General features: G+C 38.5%; 1 protein-coding gene across 2 annotated transcripts in view; it reads left to right on the top strand.

Annotated features, from left to right (window-relative positions):
• Positions 1-882: 882 nt before the first annotated feature.
• The window catches only part of eps8l3b (EPS8-like 3b), a 54,289-nt gene continuing 29,668 nt past the window's right edge, over positions 883-25,503 (top strand). For both annotated transcript variants that reach the window (XM_039748580.1, XM_039748579.1), the window contains exons 1-8: positions 883-993; positions 6,026-6,107; positions 11,557-11,630; positions 20,435-20,499; positions 20,603-20,761; positions 20,866-21,015; positions 24,041-24,117; positions 24,441-24,574. In XM_039748580.1, coding sequence (XP_039604514.1) covers positions 6,049-6,107; positions 11,557-11,630; positions 20,435-20,499; positions 20,603-20,761; positions 20,866-21,015; positions 24,041-24,117; positions 24,441-24,574 — 718 coding nt within the window. In that variant the 5' untranslated portion in view covers positions 883-993; positions 6,026-6,048. The remainder of the gene's footprint in view (positions 994-6,025; positions 6,108-11,556; positions 11,631-20,434; positions 20,500-20,602; positions 20,762-20,865; positions 21,016-24,040; positions 24,118-24,440; positions 24,575-25,503) is intronic.

Here is a 25,503-nt window from a genome sequence, read left to right as displayed (position 1 = left end):
AAATTCAAAGAAAAAAATTAGCAAAAAAAGAAAACTCACCAACCACCAAGCGCATACAATGCACCACAGAGGGACTACAATTCCCAGGAGACTTTATAGGGCTGAAGCAGTCTATTAGATTACAGATGTTCACACCTCTTGTTGAACTACCCACAAAACAAAACTGATAAAATTCTAAATTGTACAAATAATAAACAACATTAACATAAGTGATAATAACCAAAGGACCACAAATGATCAAAAAGGACATGAAAACGGAACTTACATGTAGGTCAGAGTCAAGTTTAAACACAACAGTACACATGTTTTCCAAATGAATCTACATTTGTGTTCCAGGTGTGGCACAGTTGCTTCTACGCATCTATCCCAGGTGTGTTACAGCTACTGTATGCCTACAGATCCAAGATATGTCTATGAGTGTGTTCCAGGTAAATAGCTAAATGCGCCCAGGTACCCTGAAGATGGACCTCATGTATCTGTTTTCCTTTTCCAAAAGGCTTGCTCACACAACTATGTCCTCAACCCCAGCAAATCTTTCAAACTTGTGGTATTTTAAAGTGACAAATACAACATGATAGACAGGGATTTCACACCTCCTATAAAATGAGGATAGACATTCTTTTAGAGGCACCATTACCATCCCACCATTGCTATGAACACCCATTGTAAATGTTGTACTGACTAGTACACCACAATGCCAGCACATTTCATTGCTTACATGTTTCTTCTGGGAGCTCCCAGGCTAAGAATGCCACCTTTGCTCTAACGTTATAAACTCAAAAGACTGGCCTCTCCCTCCTTCGTCAGTCGTTGCCAAAGCAAAAAAACACCTTGGGAGAAAAGGCAGCCTTTGCCGGAAGTGGACTTCAGACCTGACTTATGGGCTGTTTGCTCTCATGCCAAGTGGCCGCTGCTCTCTAAAATGTAAATAGTACCAAAAAGGACGACAAAAGAAAAGGATCAGAAGCAACACAAGACCTGTCAGCTGACAAGGTACAGTACTTGATTTTATTCTACTTAATGCCAGAGAGTGGGCTTGAATAGGACAACATTCTGTTTAATAACAATGACCCTAAAAGCTGAAACTCAGCTTCTTTCTTTATGTGTAAAGCCTTGTCAAGATTTTCGAGGATTCGTTAAAGTTGGGAATGAAGTTCACGGTTTTCAGAAAATGGTGAAACCTGAATCACTCTGAAAATCACCTAAGCAGATACCCAATGTAACTGGAAAGACCAACAGTTTGCCCTTTACTGGTCCCCTTATCAGGTTAGGATTGTGAGACTCTCTGTTACAGCCAGATTAAGATTTTGATATAGTTTTAACTACATACACCTTAAGAGGAAACGCCACGGTGTCACAGTGGTAGCACTGCTGCCTTGCAGTAAGGAGACCAGGGCTCATGTCCCAGGTCCTCCATGCATAGAGTTTATATGTTCTCCTTGTGTCTGTGGGGGTTTCCTCCCACAGTCCAAAGACATGCAGGTTAGTTGAATTGGCAATCCTAAAATCGGCTCTAGTGTATGGTGGGTGTGTGTGTTTGCCCTACGATGGACTGGTGCCCTGTCCAGAATTAGTTCCTTGCCTTGCGCCCCATGCCCACTGGGATACACTCTAGCAGACCCCTGTTCAGGTTAGAAAGTGACTGACTGACTGACTAACTGACTAACTAACATCTTAACAGATCACACATTGGACATAGTAAAAGTTAAAGATTTGTTATAAAACATGAAGATCTATCTCAGCATCAAGTGCTCCCTTATCTTTCACTCCTTACTAGATAACAATAATCTACAGCAGTACTGAAAAATGGTATGCCTGGTGGGTCATATGTGTGAAAGCCACCAGTTAGCCTTTTTCCTGCATATGTTCCATGTAGGTGGAAGGACTGCCTTTTTTGTTTTCCAAGATGTGGGTTGAAAGCTGTGCTTGTGTCTGATTTGTCTTACCAATTGCCTGAGATGAATTTAAGCCTCATTTATTTCAATTCCTGTCGCAATCCTGTTGTATTTCGGACAGGATGTGGTTCTTAAAAATCCAGTAAAGGAAAAAGGAGGTATGGAAAGGGGGGTGGGGGGAACTTTCTAGTTATTACTGATAAACCAAACAGACCACCAATTTACTTTTTGCCATGGACCAGCATACAGTAAGTACCTAACTGGAAATAACAAGAGCATGAAAACAGAGACTATTCGAGTTTGTTGGCTGCTACATCTCTTTTCCTTGTCAAAACTGAAGGTGCTTGCTTGCTGTTGTGAGCTGGCAATTCATTATTCCAGAGTTACCAATAATAAGTTACAGTTTTACAGTGTGTTTGTATCAAATCAAAGCTGACGTCATATGAGAGGCAGTAACAGAACTTTTCTTGTCTTACTGTCTTGCGTTCCTTTCATACCCTTTCTCAGCAGAAACCTTCACAAGTCGGAGTCTGTTACTTTAGGATGTCAAGTACTATGGCAAAAAAAGTACATTGGTAAAGACTGTATGAAAGCCATAGTCTTTTTAAACATTCAGCCAGACTTTGATTTGCAGTTTATTATGAACTTTTCAAAAAAAAAACATTCATCCATCCAGCCATTATCCAACCCGCTATATCCTAACTAAAAAATCATTTCTTTTCTTTTATGAAGTGCACCATTCTTTCAGCATATATATCTCTTTTGTTATTGATGGCAGCACCTATTTTTAAATTGAATGTGAAAGTGAACATCCTCCCAGATTTGTTGGGGTGTTTGTAGTGCGATTGGTGTCTGTGAAGAATCTGGCATTGATGCTTTCATATAGTGCTCACCTTGAACACATTTTCATTTGTTTTGTTTATTTTTTTTAGGAATTTTAATGTGTATGTAGAGTGTTTAATTTAATTGAAAGTACTTTTCCAAACAATCAACAGAAATATCACATGAAAAGAGGAATAAACAATAAAAACTGTAAGAAGCAATACATCACTTAGGTGTACGAATAAAAACAAAAATGGCAGCTGGGGTGGAAGGGGGTGTTGGTTAAGGAGCTGTTTTGTGATGAAGTTTAATCACACATTAAAAAGAAACAAAAGACCCTGTAAGACCACACAGTGGTGTCCCAAACAGCATTCCTGTCTTACAGCACTTGGAGCTCAGTTTAAATTTCATGTTTGAGTATTATCTACATGGAGCAGATTCAGAAAATGGATGGATTTTAGTTTGCACACATTTAATATTTAGTATATCATGGAACTTCCTTTCCATTTAGTTTTACTTCAATATAAAGTACAGTATATGTATTTCTTTCTATAATCAACTTTGAAATTGTTCTTATGTTTTTGTTGAATTTTAATGACAAGCAATTTCATACATCAAGAGATATTTTTGTAATTTTGTGTCAGGGATTTACTTGTCTTTGATTGTATCGTATCCTCTTTTTTAAATCAATGTTTTAAAATTTTCCGGTGTTGTTTCTGACCAGTACACGAACCCCCAGTTTCAGTACTGGAGGATTTAAGTGGTTGCAAGTGCTTGCTCGAAACAATTTTTCAATTACAAAGCCATTCCTTGATAAGAAAATGTATTATTGAATTTGTGACAGGTATTTACATAGTGCTTGATTGTACCGTATCCTTTTCTTATATCAATGCTTTAAATTTTCCCACCCTGTTTTTGCTCAGTACATGGGCCCACAATGTCAGTACTGGAGGCTCTAAATGGTTGCAAAGTGTTTGCTCGAAACCATTTCTCAATTACAAAGCCATTCCTTGATATTTTTCTTTTCTGAGAAATTCATCAATTTTTTTTGGTGAACAGAGTAAATTAGTACCTCTCAGTCTTTCTTTTGAATTTCTAAGCAGTTTATCAAAACCTAACATTCTCACACCAATTCAGGGTCATCAAGTCCCAGAGTATAACCCACCATCACTGAGCATAAGGCAAGAACCAACCCTGAACAGAATGCAAGGTCCTTGAAGGGCTCACTCAAGCAGGGCCTATTAACCTAACAGGCATGTCTTGGGAATGTGGAGGAAATTCAGTGTAAAGCTCTCACAGATACAAGGAGAATCTAAAAACTCTACAAGGACGTTTAATTTGACCCAGTATTCATAAGGAGGTTGTTCTTACCTCTCTGCTACCCAAGATTTTTACTGAAACTAACTGAAATCCCTAATTTAGCTTGTTTACTTTCATTCATTTAATTATCAATATTAGCATACAAGACCACATTTTATATAGTCAATTAACTTTACTGATTTCCTGCTTAAATACCCTAAATCAGGTATATCAGGAATGTAAAAGTTTTAAAGGACCACCATTTTTTCAGTGTTAAATCATTAAGTACACTGAACTCTTATTAGGTTAAACTAAAGGTAATATTTCTTTATCTGGCCAATATTGTTGTATTTGGGGTTTTTCCAAACTATTACACATCATTTTTGCACATATGTGCCTTTTGATTTTCCTTATTTCTTAATGTATTACAAACAGTGTGGTTTCATGGGGAATAAAAAATATAAAGAATGAAATTTCTGTATGGGGCGGCATGGTGGCGCTGCTGCCTCGCAGTTAGGAGACTTGGGTTCGCTTCCTGGGTCCTCCCTGCGTGGAGTTTGCATGTTCTCTGCGTGGGTTTCCTCCGGGTACTCCGGTTTCCTTCCACAGTCCAAAGACATGCAGGTTAGGTGCATTGGCAATTCTAAATTGTCCTGTGGGTGTGTGTGTGTGCCCTGCGGTGGGCTGGCGCCCTGCACGGGGTTTATTTCCTGCCTTGCGCCCTGGGTTGGCTGGGATTGGCTCCAGCAGACCACCATGACCCTGTAGTTAGGATATAGCGGGTTGGATAATGGATGGAAATTTCTGTATGTTTAATTTACAAACAAATATATACTTCAGAGCTTGAATTTCATGTGTGGCAGAAGAAGGGAAATTTTCCCCCAGGGTCACAACAAATCTGGACTTTTATTGTCAGCATGGGCTTTACAAAGAATGATATGATCATTATGGACAACACAATTTATTCACTTACAGTTTCTGTCTACTAATTACAACTTAAAACCAATACTGAAACATTAAAAAGTTATGTCATTGTTTCATGAAGTGGTGAATATGAAAATAATTCAGAATATTTTAATTTACACAGATTCTTTAAAGCCGCTTTTATAAGGACGCACTTTTCAAACAATGTTTGTCAGAAAATCGCTTTGCCTGTTTTGAGGTATTTTGCTGTTGTGAGACTGGATCAGTGTATGGAGGAGACATTAGCTGTTTAACAACAGCTATAGAACAATAATAAAGAATGGACAAGTTCAATTAATTAAAATTTCAAACGTCACACACTTGACATTTAAATCGTTTAAATCCTGTTTTTAAATTTGAAAGCACATTCCAAAAACAGATCATTGGGCACACGTCTTGGCTGTGGTCTTCCATCTTTTGTAACTCATGGTCATATAGGAAAAAGGATTGATGTATAAAATGACCCTAATATCCCCAATCCCCCGTGACCCTGTATTCGGATTCAGCGGGTTAGAAAATGGATGGATGGATATCCCCAATCTGTCCCCACTTAATGGCATTCTGCTCTTTAAAACACTCCCTTCTCTGCTGTTTTCATGCTAGATTAATTACTGAGATAACTGAGGTTCTTGAGACACAGTGCCACTGCAGCAGGTAAGTCATAAAAACCTACTTAGAATATTATCATTGTCAGCAATACAACATGGCATTCCTTTACCCCTCAGGTAGGTGTTTTCACATTAGCACTGCTGAATTCCTTTCCTTGTGATGTCATAGGTAATTAAATATCACATTTTGGAGAATTATTAACTAACAGCAGCTCAAATACTTAATGTTCTTTGATAGAATGGAATCTTTTTTGCCACTGGTACACATCTGAGAAGGAAATCCATATGTTCTAATCACTTTAGGGGCGTTGAGCAGGAAAAAGAGTTCGCTGTTGGTGTATCTATTATAGGTGATGTGGAGAAGAGCTTCTTGTATCATCTATCCCTCCGCTGTGATACTTACTGTTCATGATCTCGGCTTCGGTTTTTCTCTTCCAGGCTGCTGACGATCAGAGGTCACCATGTACTTGAACCACAGTCATTATCAGTCTGAGGATCGCCTGGATGCACGCAAGTCAAAGTAAGTGTCTGGAAATAGGAAAGGTAAGCTAGATTAGAGTCTGATGGACTTTTGAAGCAGAGCTGGTTCATGCAGTGGAGTGTTTACATGTGTTGGACACTAGAAATGTCTTTCCTTTTTCCACTTTTATTTTTGTTATGTGTGCCCAACCTATTAGACTAGAACAGTGGTTCTCTTTCAGTGGTGGTACTTGAAGAATTAGTGGGTGGTATGCAAGGGAGGACAGAAAAAAAAAAACAGTTACAGCAAGTGTGAGTAAAAGCAAAGATATTGACAGAAACATTATAAGAAGAGGAAGAGAGGAAAGCTGTCTACATGGCAGGTAAACCTCAAGAAGCACTTCTAGGGTTTGAATATCAGTGCAAGATTGCAAGTATCCATCTATTACAGTATTTAAAAAATCACACATTTTTTCACTTAATAAAGCGTAACAATCACATTTTCAAGACCAAAAAGGCCTGGTCTCTTTTATGCCATTATAGAATTAGAAATAAAAAAATACATAATTTGTGCATTCTTTGATAGTACAATGTTGAGACCAATGAATTGTATTTTAAGTGACTTGAGTAAGTGGCAAGATTATTAGCTTATTAATACAGCACCATACAAAGATGTGACAAAATAAGGGTAGCTTCCCATTTAACTTCAGTTTGTTACTTAGCCACAGTTCTCTGTCCAACAATTAATTTTCCAACTGGACTATCCAGTTCAAGGTCACTGGGAGACGGTGTCTATCATTGCTGCACTAGGCACAAGACAGTATACCATTGCTGGGGCACCACTTTGCACAACTACATATCATTCCAAAATAAACTGCATTTGATTTGATTTGATTTAGGTTTGATATACTTTGTTAATCCCCAAGGGGAAATTGCATGAATTTTGGAGGTCAGAGCACAGGCTCAGCCATTTTACAGCGCACCTGTTTAAGTTTCAAAATGTGTACATTGGTCAAACATCCCTTAATGAAATGAAGCACAAGACACACATCTCTCTAATTATATGGTATTCAATGTTTTAACGGAAATGCATAATCTCAGAGGTCAAATGGAAGCTAAAATGGCTTACTTATATATACAGAAAACAAATCAGCAAACACTAAGTTTGTATGATTCACTGGGTTTTTTTGAAACGAAAGTAAAGTTTATTATTTGAATGAAAGGAGTGAATGCAATGCTGTCTCCAATGATGACTAATATCTGCAGTTACAGTCGGCCTAATTCAGTATTATACACAGGCATAAACAATATCAAAGTTGGATCGCTTATGTGACATAACTTGAATAAAGCACTACATAGGCTGTTTTTTTAGGCATTCTGAAATAATAATCTTAAATCAATAAGTCTGATTTTACAAGGGTAGTTTTAGCATTGGAACAAATTTAGAAAAAGAAGGAAAAGATTTGAAAATTGAATTAATTTGGCTTTTGGATTTGATATGAACTCTTCAGTAAGTGTTACTAACCAACTAATATTTCCACTACTGATGCAATCTCATGACAGTAAATTTCATAAACCTGACAGTGATTTTCTGACTAAGCCAATTTGAAAAGTTTGTTTAAATAAAAACAGTTTTAATTCATTTGGCAATGGCATTATAATGCTAATTTTTAGGATTGATTTTAAGCAGTGTTCATTTTTAATTAATGGACAGTGTAACAAAGGTGCTATATAGGCGCCTGACCCAACACAGATGGACACAGAGGCACGTATAAAAAACACAAAGACTTTATTTTTCTTCGGCTGTGGGACACGTCTTCCCCGTGCCACACAGCCCAAACACAGTCCCCAAAACACAAGCACAGAACAGTTCTCTTCCTTCCTTTACCACCATTCCTCCTCAAGCTTCGTCACCTTCCTCCCAACTCTGGCTCTTCGAGTGGTGGTGGCCGGGCCCTTTTATAGCCCACCCGAAAGCGTTCCAGGTGATTAACCACCTGGTCCTAATTGGTGGGGCTGAAGACTCGTCCAGCCGGGCTGTGGGAAGCAGACAGCCCCCAAAGCGGCCACCCCGGGCCCCAAACAAGCTGTGGAGGACTCCATCTCCCATGAAGCCCTGCGCGTGGTTGGCGAATCACTGTCGGCCAGGGAGGCTGCCACCAAGCGTCCCAAGGGAGATATTGAACTGCCCATGGCGGCTCCCCCAGAACATAAGCAGCAGGGGCGTCCCTTCTGGGCATGGGATCCGGCTGTCCTTCACAACAGAAACAGTAAGTGAATAGATTTAGTACATGCAGAAGATAAGATAAATCAGGCAGTCCACAATAATATCACTGTTTATGAACCCCACACTGGAATCCTCCAAAGCCAATAAAAAGGAAACCATTTGTTGCTACTCTGCTCCACTGCTACTGCCAGACATGAAATTCATGTTCTGAACTGTATGTTTTTGTAAATTAAAAGTATGGAATTTTAATGTTTTTTAATTTTTATTCCTTGCCAAACCACATTATACTGTAGTTTATTTATTAAAGAATATTTTATTTAAAAAAAGTGGGCAAATAAGAAAAATTAAAAGAGACACATGCACAAAAACTATCCATAATGCCTTTTTAAAACCCCTAAATACATTATTTTAGGGATGTAAATATGGTTTTTAGTTTCACCTAATAAGAATTCAGTACTTAAATATTTAAGATGGAAACAAATGATGGCACTTCAGAGCATTTAAATTCCTTGGGGTGGTACAACAGGACAAAAGGTAGAGATTTCTGGCCAGGGAGGTTTTTAAATTCAATCTCTTATGCCCATACCTTAACAAACTGCTTTTTTGCTTTAATTCATGTAGGTGTTCTACTCAATAATAACTAATCCATGGCATCATGGGTCTTGGCATCACCTTAAACACAATGCAGTTACAGCGTATGAGCTTTACATTTTAACCTGGTTGTAGCTTAGAGTCTCCCTGTCAAGATCAGTCTGTAGAAGTCAGTAACATCTAGAAGAGAAGCAACTATTGTGTCATACCATGCTGCATCTTGAAGTGTGAGTGATCCTTTTCCTGTCCACCTCCTTTAATTAATGGGGTTGATGTAATCTGCAATAATCCTTATTATAGTCTTTTGCTTGTTGACTGTTGCCAGATTACTTTGTCTGTTTGGGTCCTTCAGCTTATTGTTTTAGTTCATGTAGTTACTTCTTCTGTCATTTGTTACCTCACTGTACATGTTTTTGAGTTTCTGTGTCTAACAGGAATATTCCACAACCCAGAGCCTATACGAAAAACATGTATGGAAACAGAAACTCAGAGTGACAGATGTGCAGAGGAAAAATTGTTAATAATAATGAAGTAAGCTTATTAAGCTTAACATGCATCACAGGAATATTAATGGAAGGAATTATTAAGGATAAGGAAGGAATTATTAAGGATAAGATTGAGCAACACATGGCAAGGACAGGAGTTATTCTGAACAATCAGCATGGGTTCAGAAGAGGGAGGCCGTGTTTTACTAACATGCTGGAATTCTATGAGGAGGCAACAAAAGGATACAAACAAAGTGGAGCTTATGATATTATTTATATTATTATTTATATTATTTATCTGGACTTTCAGAAAGCATTTGATAAGGTGCCATATGAGAGGCTGGGTATCAAATTAAAAGAAGTGGGAGTTCACGGTGATGTTTTTAGATGGATGCAGAATTGGCTCAGACACAGGAAGCAGAGGGTGATGGTGCGAGGAACCTAATCAGAACTGGCCGATGTTAAGAGTATTGTTCCACAGGTGTTAGTGCCATGGCCTCTGTTTTTATAATATATATATACGTATAAATGATTTAGATAGGAATATAAGTAACAAGCTGGTTAAGTTTGCAGATGATACCAAGATAGGTGGATTAGCAGATAATTTGGAATCCATTATATCATTACAGAAGGACTTGGATAGCATACAGGCTTGGGCAGATTTGTGGCAGATGAAATTTAATGTCAGTAAATGTAAAGTATTAAACATAGGAAGTAAAAATATTAGGTTTGAATACACAATGGGTGGTGGGAAAATCGAGAGTACACCTTATGAGAAGGATTTAGGAGTCGTAGTGGACTCTAAGCTATCAACTTCCCAACAGTGTTCAGAAGCCATTAAGAAGGCTAACAGAATGTTAGGTTATATAGCACGATGTGTGGAGTACAAGTCCAAGGAGGTTATGCTCAACCTTTATAATGCACTGGTGAGGCCTCATCTTCAGTACTGTGTGCAGTTTTGGTCTCCAGGCTAGAAAAAGGACATAGCAGCGCTAGAAAAGGTCCAGAGAAGAGCGACTAGGCTGATTCCAGGGCTACAGGGGTTGAATTGTGAGGAAAGATTAAAAGAGCTGAGCCTTTACAGTTTAAGCTAAAGAAGGTTAAGAGGTGACATGATTGAAGTGTTTAAAATTATGAAGGGAATTGGTACAGTGGATCGAGATTTGTTTTTTAAAATGAGTTCATCAAGAACACGGGGACACAGTTGGAAATTTGTTAAGGGTAAATTTCGTACAAACATTAGGAAGTTTTTCTTTACACAAAGAACGATAGACACTTGGAATAAGCTACCAGGTAGTGTGGTAGACAGTAAGGCGTTAGGGACTTTCAAATCTCGACTTGATGTTTTCTTGGAGGAAACAAGTGGATAGGACTGGCAAGCTTTGTTGGGCTGACTGGCCTGTTCTCGTCTAGAGTGTTCTAATGTTCTAAAGTAAATATGTGACAAAATAAGGGATATAATGTGAGGAGTAACACTACATACAGTAACTGAATAGAAACCAAAAAACTGTGTAAATAAAAGGCTAACAGTACTGTGCAATTTATTGAGCCACATTATTTGCAATCCTGTTCAACAAATCTGAACGTAGCACCCTTTCATAGGTTGCTAATTACTGTAATTACTGTCACACTGGTCAGGGTGAGTGGTACGACCAAAATCACATTATCACATTATATGTAAAATATTTTGTCAGTTTTGGAGAATATCTGTATTGTGTATTTGTTTGTATTTTTCAGACTTGTACATTTTTTAACAAATGACACAAGTATTAATGAGCTATCTAAACGCTTGTGGAGAAACGCATGTACTACTCACCCAAAGATGTTTAATTCCATACAGTAAAACTTGTTACTGGTCTCTCTGTCTTCGCTAAACATTGAAGGAGGCCGTAGCCAGAACTAGCCATAGTCTTTCTGTAACAGCTCTCTATGAACTCAGACTGTTTGACCCCCGAATATTTTAGGCAAAAAGGCAAAACATGATGAACACAATGCGAAATTATCAGCTTTCCCGACTACCCTGTTGCTAGTTTATGTGAGGATAAGTACTATGGCGCGCACATCCCCGCTCCCGCTCTCGCTCTCTCTCTCTCTCTCTCTCTACAAGCCCGCGTTCTTGTCCTTAATTTTGGGCCGGCTGGCTTGGCTGTTGTCTGTGACCTAAACACTGCGCTTGTAAGACACGTGTGTTCTGTCTTCTCTTTCAGTGGCTTCAAGTCAGAGGACGCCTGGTCGTCGCGGAGCAGTAGTTTCTCCAGACCCAGTGGGAAGACGATATATCGTGAGTTACGGGCTGAGGGGTGGGGGTGTGTGACCGGCACCTTGGAGAGGGTCCTCGAACTGGGGTAGAGACACAAGCAAATAAATAATGATAACAAGGGCAAGAATGCTTGATTCTGTATCTTCAATTTTAGCCTCGTTATACTGGCTGGAATGGAATGTATTTTAAAATGTTGCTGCTGGTTTTTAAATCAATGGGTATGCCCACCAGTTTATCTGAATTGTGTGCAGGGCTGGATTTAGATGAAAAGAGGCCCTAGGCTATTCCACTTATGAGGCCCTTTCACCTCCCATTTTTAAGTTTGTTCAAATTGCTAACAATCTGAATGTAGGCCCCTCTTGATCTTGAGGCCCTAGGCTTCAGCCTAGTTAGCCTATAGGAAAATCCGGCCCTGATTGTGTGTTATATACCAGCCATCCAGAGATTAGATCTATCAGTCAGTTACGCTTGTTGTTTCTCGTACTTAGTGTAAAGCTAAGGGGGACAGGATTTTTGCAGCTGCTGCACCTCGTCTGTGGAATTCTTTACCCAGTTACATTGAGGAGTTACACTCAACTGAACGTTTTAAAACCAGATTGAAGATGCTCCTTTATTTTCTAGCCTTCCGTGACATTTTGTGATGCTGATAGTTCCTTCCTCCTAGTCATTTGTTTTGTTTCAATCGCTATTGTATTTTATTGTATTCATTTTATTTATGTTTATTGCATATTGTATTGTAAAGATGTTTGGCCACAGCATTTTGTTGTTTTATGAATAAATTGACATTGACAATAGTTGTAATAAATAATTAGTCTGTAAGATAAAAAGACATAAATCATACACATTCAACGTCCTGACCTTTTTTATGTGGTAAGGGTCTGACTTTAGACTGCACCCATCCACTCCAGAGCTCACCCCATCGTGTATCCCACTGTAGGAGACATTGGCGCCTTCAGTTGGCCTGTGTAACATCTGGATGGGCAAACCATACTCCTTAAATTAGAAAATGAATCCTCTGTTATCTGTATGTAGCATTAGACCATGTACCTACAATAGAAATACACATCAGATTTAAAACATTTCAACAAAATAGCAGTGTGTGTCAAAACAATTTAGCTTTAAGCATTTTCAATACCTACAGTTTTCAGCCAGCAAAAACACTAGTAAATGATCACGCAAGCAGTGGCTAACAGACATGGAAAATATCAGATTGGGAAGATTGGCACTCAAAATGTGCAGACCATCAAAGCAGAGTGTTCAAAAACTGAAATAATCACACTTTTTGTATAACAGGCATAATAGGGTATGCACTTTAAATTCCATAAACATCACCAGCACCCCACTATGAAAACATAATAACAAAAAAAAAAACAACACAAAAAATGAACAAGGGTGTAAAAATAATCTGTACACTAGGTCCTGTAATAGTGTATTTTTCAATGCCTTATTGAGTGTTTGTGACTTTTGAAATGATCTAACCGTTTTATTTTGTTTAATTACCTGTGCTATGATTCACTAATTTGTTTTATTCTTTGTTGTTTGGTTATGACTGGTGACAATAAATAAATAAAAACGCAACAATAGCTGAGGGGCGGCATGGTGGTGCAGTGGTAGAGCTGATGCTTCGCAGTAATGCATGTTCTCCCCGTGTCTGCGTGGGTTTCCTCCGGGTACTCCGGTTTTCTCCCACAGTCCAAAGACATGCAGGTTAGGTGCATTGCCGATCCTAAATTGTCCCTAGTGTGTGCTTGGTGTGTGTGTGTTTGCGCCCTGCCTGGGGTTTGTTTCCTGCCTTGCACCCTGTGTTGGCTGGGATTGGCTCCAGCAGACCCCCGTGACCCTGTAGTTAGGATATAGCGGGTTGGATACTGGATGGATAGTAGCTGAGAATAAATAGTTAAATGTTTCATGAGATGTGTGTTTATTGGTTACTTCTTTATGAAGTTTATAATTTCCTTATTTATTTATTTCAATGACACCGCACGCAGCATGGAATACTTTTTAAAAGTAAGACTGTCATTTTTACCAATCAAAGTTGAGAGGGTTAGCTCCAGTGAGTGCTGTGTTTAGATTGGTGAATCATCAGTAGAATGGATGCAAATCTTTGGCTATCATGTGCCACATTTATAACAAATATTTTCAGATGCAGACTCCAGATGATGAATTCAGGGCTTCTTGAATTAAAGTAGCCAGTTTATGCAGTACTTCTGGCAACTTTTTCTTGTGCTTATATCTGCCATGGACACACACAGCGTCAACTTTGAGTGCTGACAGTTCACCAATCCAAGAATGGTACCTGCTAGAGCCAATCCTTTTAACTTTGATGGGTTTTCATTTCATTATTTCATGCTGTATATGGTATGACTGAAAAAAATAAAGAAATAATTAAATAAGTACATAAGTAAATAATCAACAATAGCATATTTCATGAAACATAATTATTTATGCTCACACATGATTGTGTTTTTACTTATTTACATGTCACGAAAAGCATTAAGTGGGCTTAAAGTGTTATAGTGTGGTATGTACTTATGTGCTTATTATTTTATTTTTTAATTTTGTCAGAAATATTCCTCCATACTCGAATATCCCTGCAGCTTGACTTTTATTAAATAGAATGTTGCAGCAGAAGCCAGGGAATTATTGTAGGACCTACAAATAGATGCTGCTGTCTCAAATGAACCTGGTAATAAAACAAAAGTCACCAGAGATAAAATGGACTACAGGCTCATGCTAAATGCTTGTTTTGAGGACTGACAGCATGATGGATGGCTGGGTGGGCCACTTGGCCTTCTCATATGGAGGACCTTGTCCCCCCTCACCCTCTCTCTCTATCTTCCCTTCTTCGTGTGACTTACTGTCTCTTTATTTATGTAAGTTAAATTACTACCTGCTATTTAACTTTTGATTTTAAAGATTTCTTCAGGTGACTGAGTCAGGAGTTAATGGTAGTTGTTGGTAAGCTGATCTAAGGTCAGGCTGACACACCTTTTTCTGTTTTCCAACACAAGGAGACGGAAAATGAAAATCTTAGCAGAACTAGTATAATCGTGCACTTTGATAATTTCAAGGTTGAAGAATAAACCTTTACAAAACTCTAAAATTTAATTGCAAAACTAGTAAAATATTTTCAGTCACATAAAATCTTACATTTATTGAAATCCTCTGTCTTACGACCGGTAATTCAAACATAGCCTGCCCTAGTTATTAGTGTTAAGATATTTATTTAGTATACATTGACACAGAACAGCCTTTAGCCTTCCCAGTAAACAAAGTCTGAAATAATACATTGACCTCTGCATCATAACCATAGCTTATTAATCAGAGTTTCATAGTTCAAGTTCAGGTTTGCTCACTAGTGTGTATTATGGGGTTGTTTTGTTTCTACTGTGGCACAATACTGTATTCATACCTGCTATTCTTTATACTGTATACCAGTGCAAGGAAAAACAGCTTTCTTTTTTGAACATTGTGACTCTTTGGGTTATTATCACCTTAAACAGGCTGTTTTGCTCAACCATTGTATGGATAAGATGGCAGGGCAAATTGTTTCTCGTCCACCATTTCTGCAGCTTATATATTTCGCTGCTATGTTTCAGCAGTTGGTGTGGACTTGTTTTTATCCATCATTTTGTGCTTCTTTGAGATGATATGACTTTCTTGTGCAAACTGAGGTTTCTTTTAGAAATACATTCTTAGTGTTCCTTCACCATATCATCACAAATATTCCAATAAGGCTGTCTAAGTTACCTCAAAACTAACAACCCTTGAGCAAAATTATTGAGGGGATGAGCATAAGACAATAAAACAAGTTGGGTAATTATAATATAATTTTTTAAACTACTAACCAAAGGAATTTCAGGATTGCCTCAACAATAACAGAATATAAATAAAAAAGAAGAAACTTTAGCTGCAGGTAGTATGCACACAGACGATGGCCAGGCCAGGAATCAAATGGCAGTCTCTGGAAAAGTCTCTGCCTTTGATCTTGAAGACTGGGTCTCTGCAACTATAACTTGTCATCTACAATACTTCAGAAATTTACTAATTAATGTATTGTGATTGTAAATATCTGAATTTAGAAACCTACAGACATGAAAGAAAAACAAGTGCATGGGGCATGCAGTATTGGTTAGAAGGCACATAGGGCTGTATCAAGCGATACAAGCGTTCAAGATCGGGTCACATTCAAGTCACATAGGTTTGTATAATATTTAACATCACATACAAAAGTGGTCTAAATAACATATGGAAAGTTCTAATTCCGGGTGGCACGGTGGTGCAGTAGTAGTGCTGCTGCCTCGCAGTTAGGAGATCTGGGTTCGCTTCCCGGGTCCTCCCTGTGTGGAGTTTACATGTTCTCCCCGTGTCTGCGTGGGTTTCCTCCAGGCGCTCCGGTTTCCTCCCACAGTCCAGAGACATGCAGGTTAGGTGGATTGGCGATTCTAAATTGGCCCTAGTGTGTGCTTGGTTTGTGTGTGTCCTGTGGTGGGTTGGCACCCTGCCCAGGATTGGTTCCTGCCCTGTGTTGGCCGGGATTGGCTCCAGCACACCCCCGTGACCCCGTATTAGGATTCAGTGGGTTAGAAAATGGATGGAAGTTCTAATTCCATGTAGCTTTTACCTGTTCACATTTATCTAAAAAGATCAGATCTGTCTTATATGAGTCTACGTATCTATCTCATATGAGTGGAAAAATCAGAACTGAGTGGTGATGTGAAAGTTGCCTGAATGTGCCCAAAGTCTCTAGACAAGTGAATGTGGCCTTCTAGGATTCCTTGATTTGGATTTACATTTTTTATATAACCTACCATGTCTCCTACTTGGTAGTGTTGTAAACTGTGTTCTGAGATTTTTCAGATAAAGAATGCTGAAGTTTTGAGATAAGGTTGCTATATTCAGTAATCAAGGTGCCTGAGAGTGATGACGTGTTGCAAGTCAATTAGCATGTGCAAATAAAAATTTCACTGTACTCTGTACACACAATAATAGTGACTCTATAAATCTACAAATACTGTAAACAGTTCTGACAATTGTCACTGGATTTTGAATATGAAATTGTGCTTATTGGCATACTGTGCACAGTAAACACTGAGTAACTGAAATAGAATGGTGCTAAGTGGTACAATGGTTGTCGTACTCTTGGCCATTTTCTATAATATTCTTTATATGCAATGCTCTTGAATTATTTATATATCACTACCTGAAGTGACTTGAAAATACAATGTATGTTTAGTCTGGGTGTCATTATGTGCTATGAATCTGATCTGAGTGGAATATAAAGCTACAGCCCACATAAGAAACATGCTGGCCATTTAGATATTGTACAGTCATTTTACCATCAGGATGAAAACCTGCTCCAGAGAGCTCTTGACCTCAGACTGGGGCGACGGTTCATCTTTCAGCAGGACAACGACACTAAGCACACAGCCAAGATATCAAAGGAGTGGCTTCAGGACAACTCTGTGAATGTCCTTGAGTGGCCCAGCCAGAGCCCAGACTTGAATCTGATTGAACATCTCTGGAGAGATCTTAAAATGGCTGTGCACCGACACTTCCCATCCAACCTGATGGAGTTTGAGAGGTGCTGCAAAAAGGAATGGGCGAAACTGGCCAAGGATAGGTGTGCCAAGCTTGTGGCATCATATTCAAAAAGACTTGAGGCTGTAATTGCTGCCAAAGGTGCATTTACAAAGTATTGAGCAAAGGATGTGAATACTTATGTACATGTGATTTCTCAGTTTTTTTATTTTTATTAATCCATGTTGGAATAAGGCTATAACATAACAAAATGTGGAAAAAGTGATGCGCTGTGAATACTTTCCGGATGCACTGTATGTAGTTCCTAAGCAATATTTTCTATGTTGTGCCTTTTGGGATGAACATCTCCAAAAAACACTTAGTAGAGATAAGCGTTTTAAAAACAACGGTATCCAAATGTAGGTTTAGAATTGAGGCACTATTAGGCAAGGTAATCCTTGTTCAGCTTAATAACATTCTTGGTGAGGAATCCGGGAAAATGAGAAAATTAAAAAAAAAAAAAAAATTCCTTTATTTCCCAATCAACAATGTTACTTAACACTACATAAACACAAGTGCCATTACTTCTCTCTCCTAGCAGTAAGCACCAAAGGGCCTCAAGATTTCCTGTGCAAGCCTCACAGTGCTCACGGCCTCCTCTGAACGACACAAGATGGTAGGGTGACTTAAAAACATGCAAGTTTCTCTTGGAGCCCCATGAAATCCAATGAAGTAGTGGAGACCAGCTTGGGGTCACACTGCACCCTTTATATCAGGGGTTCTCAAACTCGGTCCTGGGGGACCCCTGTGGTTGCAGGTTTTTGTTCCAACCAGCCTCTGTTTTTAATTGGACTCCTGGGTTAATTAAGTGAACTGTTGTTTCCCAGATTCCCTGTTTTGGGAACAATATAGAAATTAGAAAACTAAGTTTGGTAAAAAAAAAAAGTATTAAAATGTACTAACTAGTTATGTGTATTTTTTTCTTTTTAACAGTATTTTCATCTTGATTGTCATTCTACTTTTCTAGGTGTTCTAATTGTTTAATTGATCCGTTATTTACTACTTTGTGCGGCTGACGCTAAAGTATTTGCTGCCTTTCACAACTGAGTGTTGTTTGAGTGTTCTGCCCTGCTTGTTTTTAATTGGCATTATTAAGATTCAACGAAGGGAGCAAACTACACAGAGAAAAGGCGAAATATAATAAAAAGAGAGTTAAACATTTAAATCCATAGCAAAAACAGAAATATTTCTAAATTTCTTATAAATGTAAAAATCATGCTGCTGTGCTTTTCTGAATCTATACTAATAAAAGGCAAAGCCCTCACTGACTGACTGACTGACTCACTCACTCACTCACTCACTCATCACTAATTCTCCAACTTCCCGTGTAGGTGGAAGGCAGAAATTTGGCAGGCTCATTCCTTACAGCTTACTTACAAAAGTTAGGCAGGTTTCATTTCGAAATTCTACGCATAACGGTCATAACTGGAACCTACTTTCAACCATATATATACGGCCATAGCCTGCAGCTCGGTTGCTGTGTGAGGCTGAGTTGCATCCCACATCATCACGCCTCCTGCGTAATTTAGTGCCTGCCCATATAAGGTAAATATTCACGGGTGAAGGACTGTGCTAATGCAAACGAAGATGAGATGGTCTAGTGTTTGGCACAAACTCAGCGAAAGTGCGAGAGAAACTTTTAAGTGCCGGGTCTTAGCTAACATTAAATAAAGCCGTGGACATCGCAAGATCACACAAGAGAGTGGCTCACGTGAACTGACTGTGAACGCAGTACGTAGAGAACAAGGAAGAGCTCCAAAGAGCGCTGAACAAAAAATGCATTACACAATTGAGAAGGCAGCAAAAGAATATGAAGCAAGTGACGCATACAAGCATATTCATAAGTGCAGCTACTGTGGAAACAAAGCACGGTGTAAACCGTAAGTTTAAATTAAGTTTATAGACACACTGCCGCTGGCGTTTGTCATGCCTACGACGAATACGATATTTGCGAGATACAAGTTTAATGAGAAGACACGAGGTATAAATGAGACTTTGAATCACTTTGTAATGGAGGTAAAATTTCTGTAACGGACAGCAAAAGTGCGACAGAAACTTTTAAGTGCCAGGTCTGAGCTAATATTAAATAATTGCTGGTGAAGGGCTGTACTTATGCAAACAAATAGAAAGCAAATGTTACGTTATTTTTAAAATGTTTCATTTTTTTTTTCATAACTTCTTTAACATACTTTTTCTCCGCTGCGAAGCGCGGGTATTTTGCTAGTGTAGAATAAAAGAAGAATAATACCAGCTAATTAAATGAGATCAGTGCTATCAGGTGTTGTCACTGATTATGAATCTGGTTGGAAAAAAACCTGCAGCCACAGGGTCCCCCAGAACAGAGTTTGAGCACCCCTGCTTTATATGGTCTTACATACTCTGAAGGCTTACCCATACTCACACCAGGGCTGATTTATGCCTTTTAATGATATAAAGTGGGACTGGAATCTTTACAAGGTAACTTAATGATCCTCCTCTTTGTCTCCAAAGAAGACTTGCCTACAGCCTCTTAGAGACCATTTAGTGTTCTCAATATGCATTATTAGACACAATCTTGACTGTAGAACTGCCTGGTGTTACAGTTTTCTTTGAGTTCTCATTACCTCCTCTGAATGACACAAGATGAAATGGAGCCTTGCACAGGAGCAATAGGAGTCCAACTAAGATCTTGAAGTCTCTTCCAAAGACTTGCCCATAGTAACTCATGGACTGCTTGGTGTCTCTTTGCTCTCATTTCTGGTGAAAGAGAAGGAGATGGGGCCCAGCAGAAGGATCCCTTCTCTTCAGTAGTCTCATATCCTTTTCTGAAGACATGTCCTAAATTACATAGAGCATCTCTCAGTCTGTTTTGAAAGACATAAGCTGATCACACATTCTTACTCTAAAAACTGTCATAGTCACAGCAGAATTGCTTGTTGTCTCTCACATATTACTGAAAATACATGTGATCACACCAAGGTTCTTTTAGGATATCATAGCCTTATCTGAAGACATGTTAAGACTCACCCAGTAACTATTTGGTGACTTCTCAGTCTTTTCTGGAGGAAACAAGGTGAAGTGAAAACCTGCTCTGTGTCATTTAGAAATTAAGTTGCTGAGAAAAGTTATGAATAACACTACCTATTTTCATTTGTTTTGAAATTAAATATGATGAATTAAATATATATAATATATCATATATTATACATAATATATAAATAATATATTAGGTTTTGACTGACAAGGCTCTACATTTATTCATTTAGAGCAGAGGAAAGAATATGCTGAGGAGGTGAACAAACAAGTCCGCAATGTTGAGTATAGGGTCGAGGTGAGTTCCTTCAAATTGGTAGTGTAAAGTGAGCAATCATAGGTGTAAGATAAAGCAAACATGACGTATTCCTCCTCTCCTTCCTCACATGTTCCACACAAAGCATCTGTTCTCATGTGAGCTTGACCAGAAGGACCTGAAGACAGTGGATGACTGCATATCCAGACTCAAGCTCCTGGATGCTAGGGGTCGTGTGTGGGGACAAGAAATGATTCTCCAGGTGAAGAATGGTAGCCTGCAACTAATGGACATTGAAGCTAAGGTAAACAGATTGTCTTAAGTGATGGTCAGATATGTCTGAGACTATTGTAGAAGCATTTGGAAATCTGAAATGTCCTGTCAATGTCTTTGGCTTTCTGCATCCAGGAGGAACTGGAGTGTTTCTCTCTGAGCAGCATTCTGGATTGCCAAGCTGTCATCAACAGCTGTGTGTACAGTTCCATTTTATCAGTGACGGTCCAAGAGAAAAGTAAGAGACGAAAAAGTGTGCTGCTCTTCCAGTGTGATGAGTTTGGGGTGAGTAGCTGTGAGAATCTGGGTAGCTGAACTTGGTCCAACAGATGGTAAACCTCCACAATTACCTCACTTGAAAGAGAAAAAGTGTATTGACTGTGACTGCCAGTATAGACATATATATTTTATATGTGTATATAAAAAAAGAAATAACATAAATGAAAAATTTGTCAGTATGATCAACAAGTGGTAAAAACTTTTGTGGACCCATATATCTTCCATTCATCTAGATACAGCATCCGCAGGACAATACAGAAGATTCATACTGTATATTTTAAAACCCAGTTTTTTCTAATTTCAGGGATAAAGGGAATAGGAGACAAACCTATTGTAATGTACACCATTCAAAAAAGTAATATTGAACATATTGCTGTTTCATCACAGGACACTCTCACTTATGCCATTCCAACTTGTTTATGAAGAGAGAAATCACATAGTAACTCCGCATCGAATACAGTACATATCAGCTGGTGAACGGAGGCTGTCTTTCAAGCATTGCAAAGCTTTAAAGCGTCTTGCTGCACTCCTATGGATCCTAGGACAAAAGGAATTAGCTTTAAAAAATAGTGTGACTCCCTTTTAAAAAACCAGCAGAGGGCACAAACTCCACCAGCTTTCAAAGGTTAAATAATTGTGTGACTAACCTGGAAATGAATGATTTTGTTAATATTACATTATGGATGACGAATGTTTTTGTTTTACTGCTGAGTTTACATCATATTTTTATTATATTCATAGTGCTTTTAAAGGGGCATTATCACCCCAAATTACAGGAACATCACAAAAAAATGAAAGAGATGGATATCTTAAGGATGGCAAGTTAGTGCACTAATTATTACCATTAATTTAAAACTATAGGAGTCTGCTTGCATGGTCAGTGTGAGTGTTGAATTTGATTTTTGATTGTTTTCCCCATATCCACATTTTTGCTTTTAGTACTCATGCTTTCCTCCTACATATCAAACACAAGTACATTTGGTGTATTGGAGTCTCTAAGTTGTTGTGCAGGTGTGTCTTGCAATAAACTCATGGCTTGTCCAGGGTTGATTTGTGCTGCGAGCATAGGCTACAGCTTCCTGAATCCCGTAAACAGATTTAAGTGGTCTAATAGAACAGATGGATAATTGAGTAAATTTGGTTATATCAGGAGCACAGTTCCATAAAGTGATTTACTATAGGTTATATGGTGACCACTGAGAGATTTAAGCCATGGAATGTGGAAAGCATATGCAGTGGTAGGTGCTGCAAGGATGGAGTCGACGGGGACGCTGTATTATTAGACACCACTACTATAAGATAAGATTGTAAATGATTCAATGTTGATTTAAAATTTTTACAAATCGCTATGCTGTATATCTAAGCCTAAATTATGTTTGACTCATCAAAAAATGGACTACCAAAAGTAAACAGTAAAAGTTAGCAATGTTATCCTTTACTGTTCTCTTTCTACCATATTCTGAACAATTTCATCATTGCTTATCACTATCGCATTTAGTAATGATATGTAGGTGGACATCAGCGTTGGCTTTTTTAAACCACATGCATTTCACAACATGTAACTTACCTGAAGCTAAGCGTGTTCATGCCTGACCAATACTTGGATGGGAGACCAACCAGGAAAAACAGGGTTGTTGCTGGAAGAAGTGTTGCTGAGGGCAGCAGGGGATGCTTCTAATGTGGTCTGAGTGTGGATCACACAACCCCAGTGTAGCAAGGGGGGCACTATGCTGTAAAAATGGTGCTGCCCTTTAGATGAAAGGTAAAACTGAGGTCATGACTCTCTGTGGTCATTGAAGATCTCTTTGCATTTTTCGTAAAGAGTAGGGTGTACCCCACTGTCCTGGCTAAATTGCCCATTACAGCCTCATCCATTTTGGCCCTTTAATAATTGTCTTCCTCTTATTGGATAATATTCTCTCTCACCCCTTCACTACATAACAGCTAACATGTGGTGAACCTACTATCACAAAGTGGCTGCTGTTGCATCATCCAGGTGGATACTGCACGTTGGTAATGTTTTAAGTAGCTCGTCCTCTGTATGTAAAATGCTTTGAGTGTCTGGAAAAGCATTATATAAATGCAATATCTTTCTAGAATATTATCTTCAAAAAAGTAAAGCTTTTCTTTGATTAAAAAAATGTAGTGTCATCAGTTCATTTCAGAGTTATTGTCATGTGTACACAGTTCAGTGTATTTCTTATCTGTACCTTCAACCAACACAATTAAGCTTGTCTTGTGGGCTGAATCACACAACATAGGTTATGTAAAATAAAACATCACAAAATACCCTTTTTTGACTCAGATAAGGCTCTAAATAAAAATAAATGTGAGTAAAAGTGCTTTGGAAATGTATCATGACTAAACACCATCTACAATGAGATAAAAAGACTTACTCCCAGACAAAAGATGTAATCCAAATTATATGAGAAGAAAAAGCTATTAGTAGCAGTGTTTGATGAGATTGTGGTTTTGCAAGTTTGTAAATGATGATAATACCTCCTCCCATCAGCCTCAGTGCATTGCTGTTGTCTGATGGGAATAGTAGTCCCTGTGCCAACACTGTCATAAACTGGCAGGTAAAATGGAAATATATATATAGCACCATACCAAGTACCTTTCTTCCTGGTTCAATAATGTATATTTCACTGGGCACAAAACAAGTTGGGTTTTTTTTTCCAAGGTGAAACTTAAATTTTGCCGAAAATTTAATTTTGCTTGAATCACTGGTTTGTCACTGATAGGCTAAAAGTAGACTGAGCTGGGCCATGGATGCCCAAGACCCCCTGACAATCCACCCCTTCCCCGTTCTGCAATCCATGATTTAAACCCTATCTATATTCATCAGGTGCCTATGAACTTCTGTCTTTTTGCTCATCAAGAGCTTCATTTTAACATAGGCATGGAGGTCTCTGAGACAGTTAAGGCTACTCTCAGTGGTTCAAATGTTATCCCTAGACTTGTCCACATTCCAAAATAAAGCAACTGGTCATTAGCTGATATGTGATTTCTCTTTTTATTTCTCATTTAGGCTGAACAAATTCAAAATGAGTTGGATAAGGTTATTTTAGAGGCAAAAGACTACGAGGGAGGCCCTGACAATATAAGGTAAAACATTATATTGTGCTTTGTGGCTAATAACCAGGGTTATCCAGCTTGGCACTAGGAAGCCAACCTATCCTCACCATGAGATTTTCATTTTAACAATTTAAGCACCGCCAATCTCAGTACCTCCTCTACAAAGTCTTATGACCCAGGCCTCCTGTACCTGGAGAATGATTGGAATATTTTTTTACATCTGTCAACTAACATTTCTTTGGTGCCTTCAGGAAGGTGAACATGCACATACCTGATGACATCCTTCACACTGCTCTTAGCATTGCCCAAACCCTGGGAATTCAATACCCAACCTTTTTGTTCTTGCTTTTTAGGAATAATCTCGAGAGTATGCTATCCCAGCAGCCCCCTGCACCATACCGCAACAGAACCCCCTCTGCATTGCCCTCTGTGGAGAAATGGAATGAGCCAGAGCTACCTAGGCCTCACTGGAACGTGCCAGACTATGGTAAGACAAAGATGTGCAGCGAGTCTTTACTTTTTCAGATGCTGTCTTTTAGTCTGTTCAAAGGATGCAGTTTTGAAAGTAAAGGGAGCAGCCTTATTTTCCCGTAATATTTAATAGTTTTGACAATCCATTCTGTCCACATCTCCTGCTCTGTCATCATTCCTGTACAATGCCGGTTAAAAGTCTTGATGCACCTAGAAATTTTCATGTTTTTAATATAGTGATAAGTCAAGCAAAATGTCACCTTTTATTGGCTAACTAAAAGGATTACAATATGCAAGCTTTCAAGGCAACTCAGGCCCTTTTTTTACATGTTGTCTGAAGAAGGGGCCTCAAAAGCTTGCATATTGTAATCGTTTTAGTTAGACAATAAAAGGTGTCATTTTGTTTGACTTATCACTACATTCATAATGGCTAACACAGTACAACACCCTAGTACTACAGACATGTTTTTAATAGAAACTGATACCTTTTACTGTCAAGGCACCATTAAATTGATGTAAAAATACATCAAAGGCATTCCTAGTGTTGCTAATGGCTATTACTCTTGAAATTACTGATTTTTTTTTAAATTTATTGTTCACATATGGCTGCAAAGCCCCATTTTCAGTACCAATTCCTTCAATGTCATAATGGTAAACACCCTCAGCTTATCCTAAATTAGTCATTTTAAATTCTATTTGGTTATCAGAGAAGCTTTAGTAATTGCATCAGCACCACTAAAATCTTTTATTCTGTTCACTTGGGTGGCAAGGTACTGGCATTCCTTAAGTTCAGTTCTGGGTTTAAAAATGGGCAAAATGAGTCAGCTACATGTCCATCTATTGCTTTTTGCAGATTGAAGGTTATTCCACGTGACAGTTTGCCAAGAAACCAATTTCATACAAAGGTGTCTGTTACCTTCTTGAGAGAATAAGTTGAACTGGACC

Source organism: Polypterus senegalus, chromosome 3 (assembly GCF_016835505.1).
Source record: "Polypterus senegalus isolate Bchr_013 chromosome 3, ASM1683550v1, whole genome shotgun sequence".
NCBI lineage: Eukaryota > Metazoa > Chordata > Cladistia > Polypteriformes > Polypteridae > Polypterus > Polypterus senegalus.
Note: the sequence above shows the minus strand (reverse complement) of the source record. Positions and strands in the feature narration are given on the sequence as shown.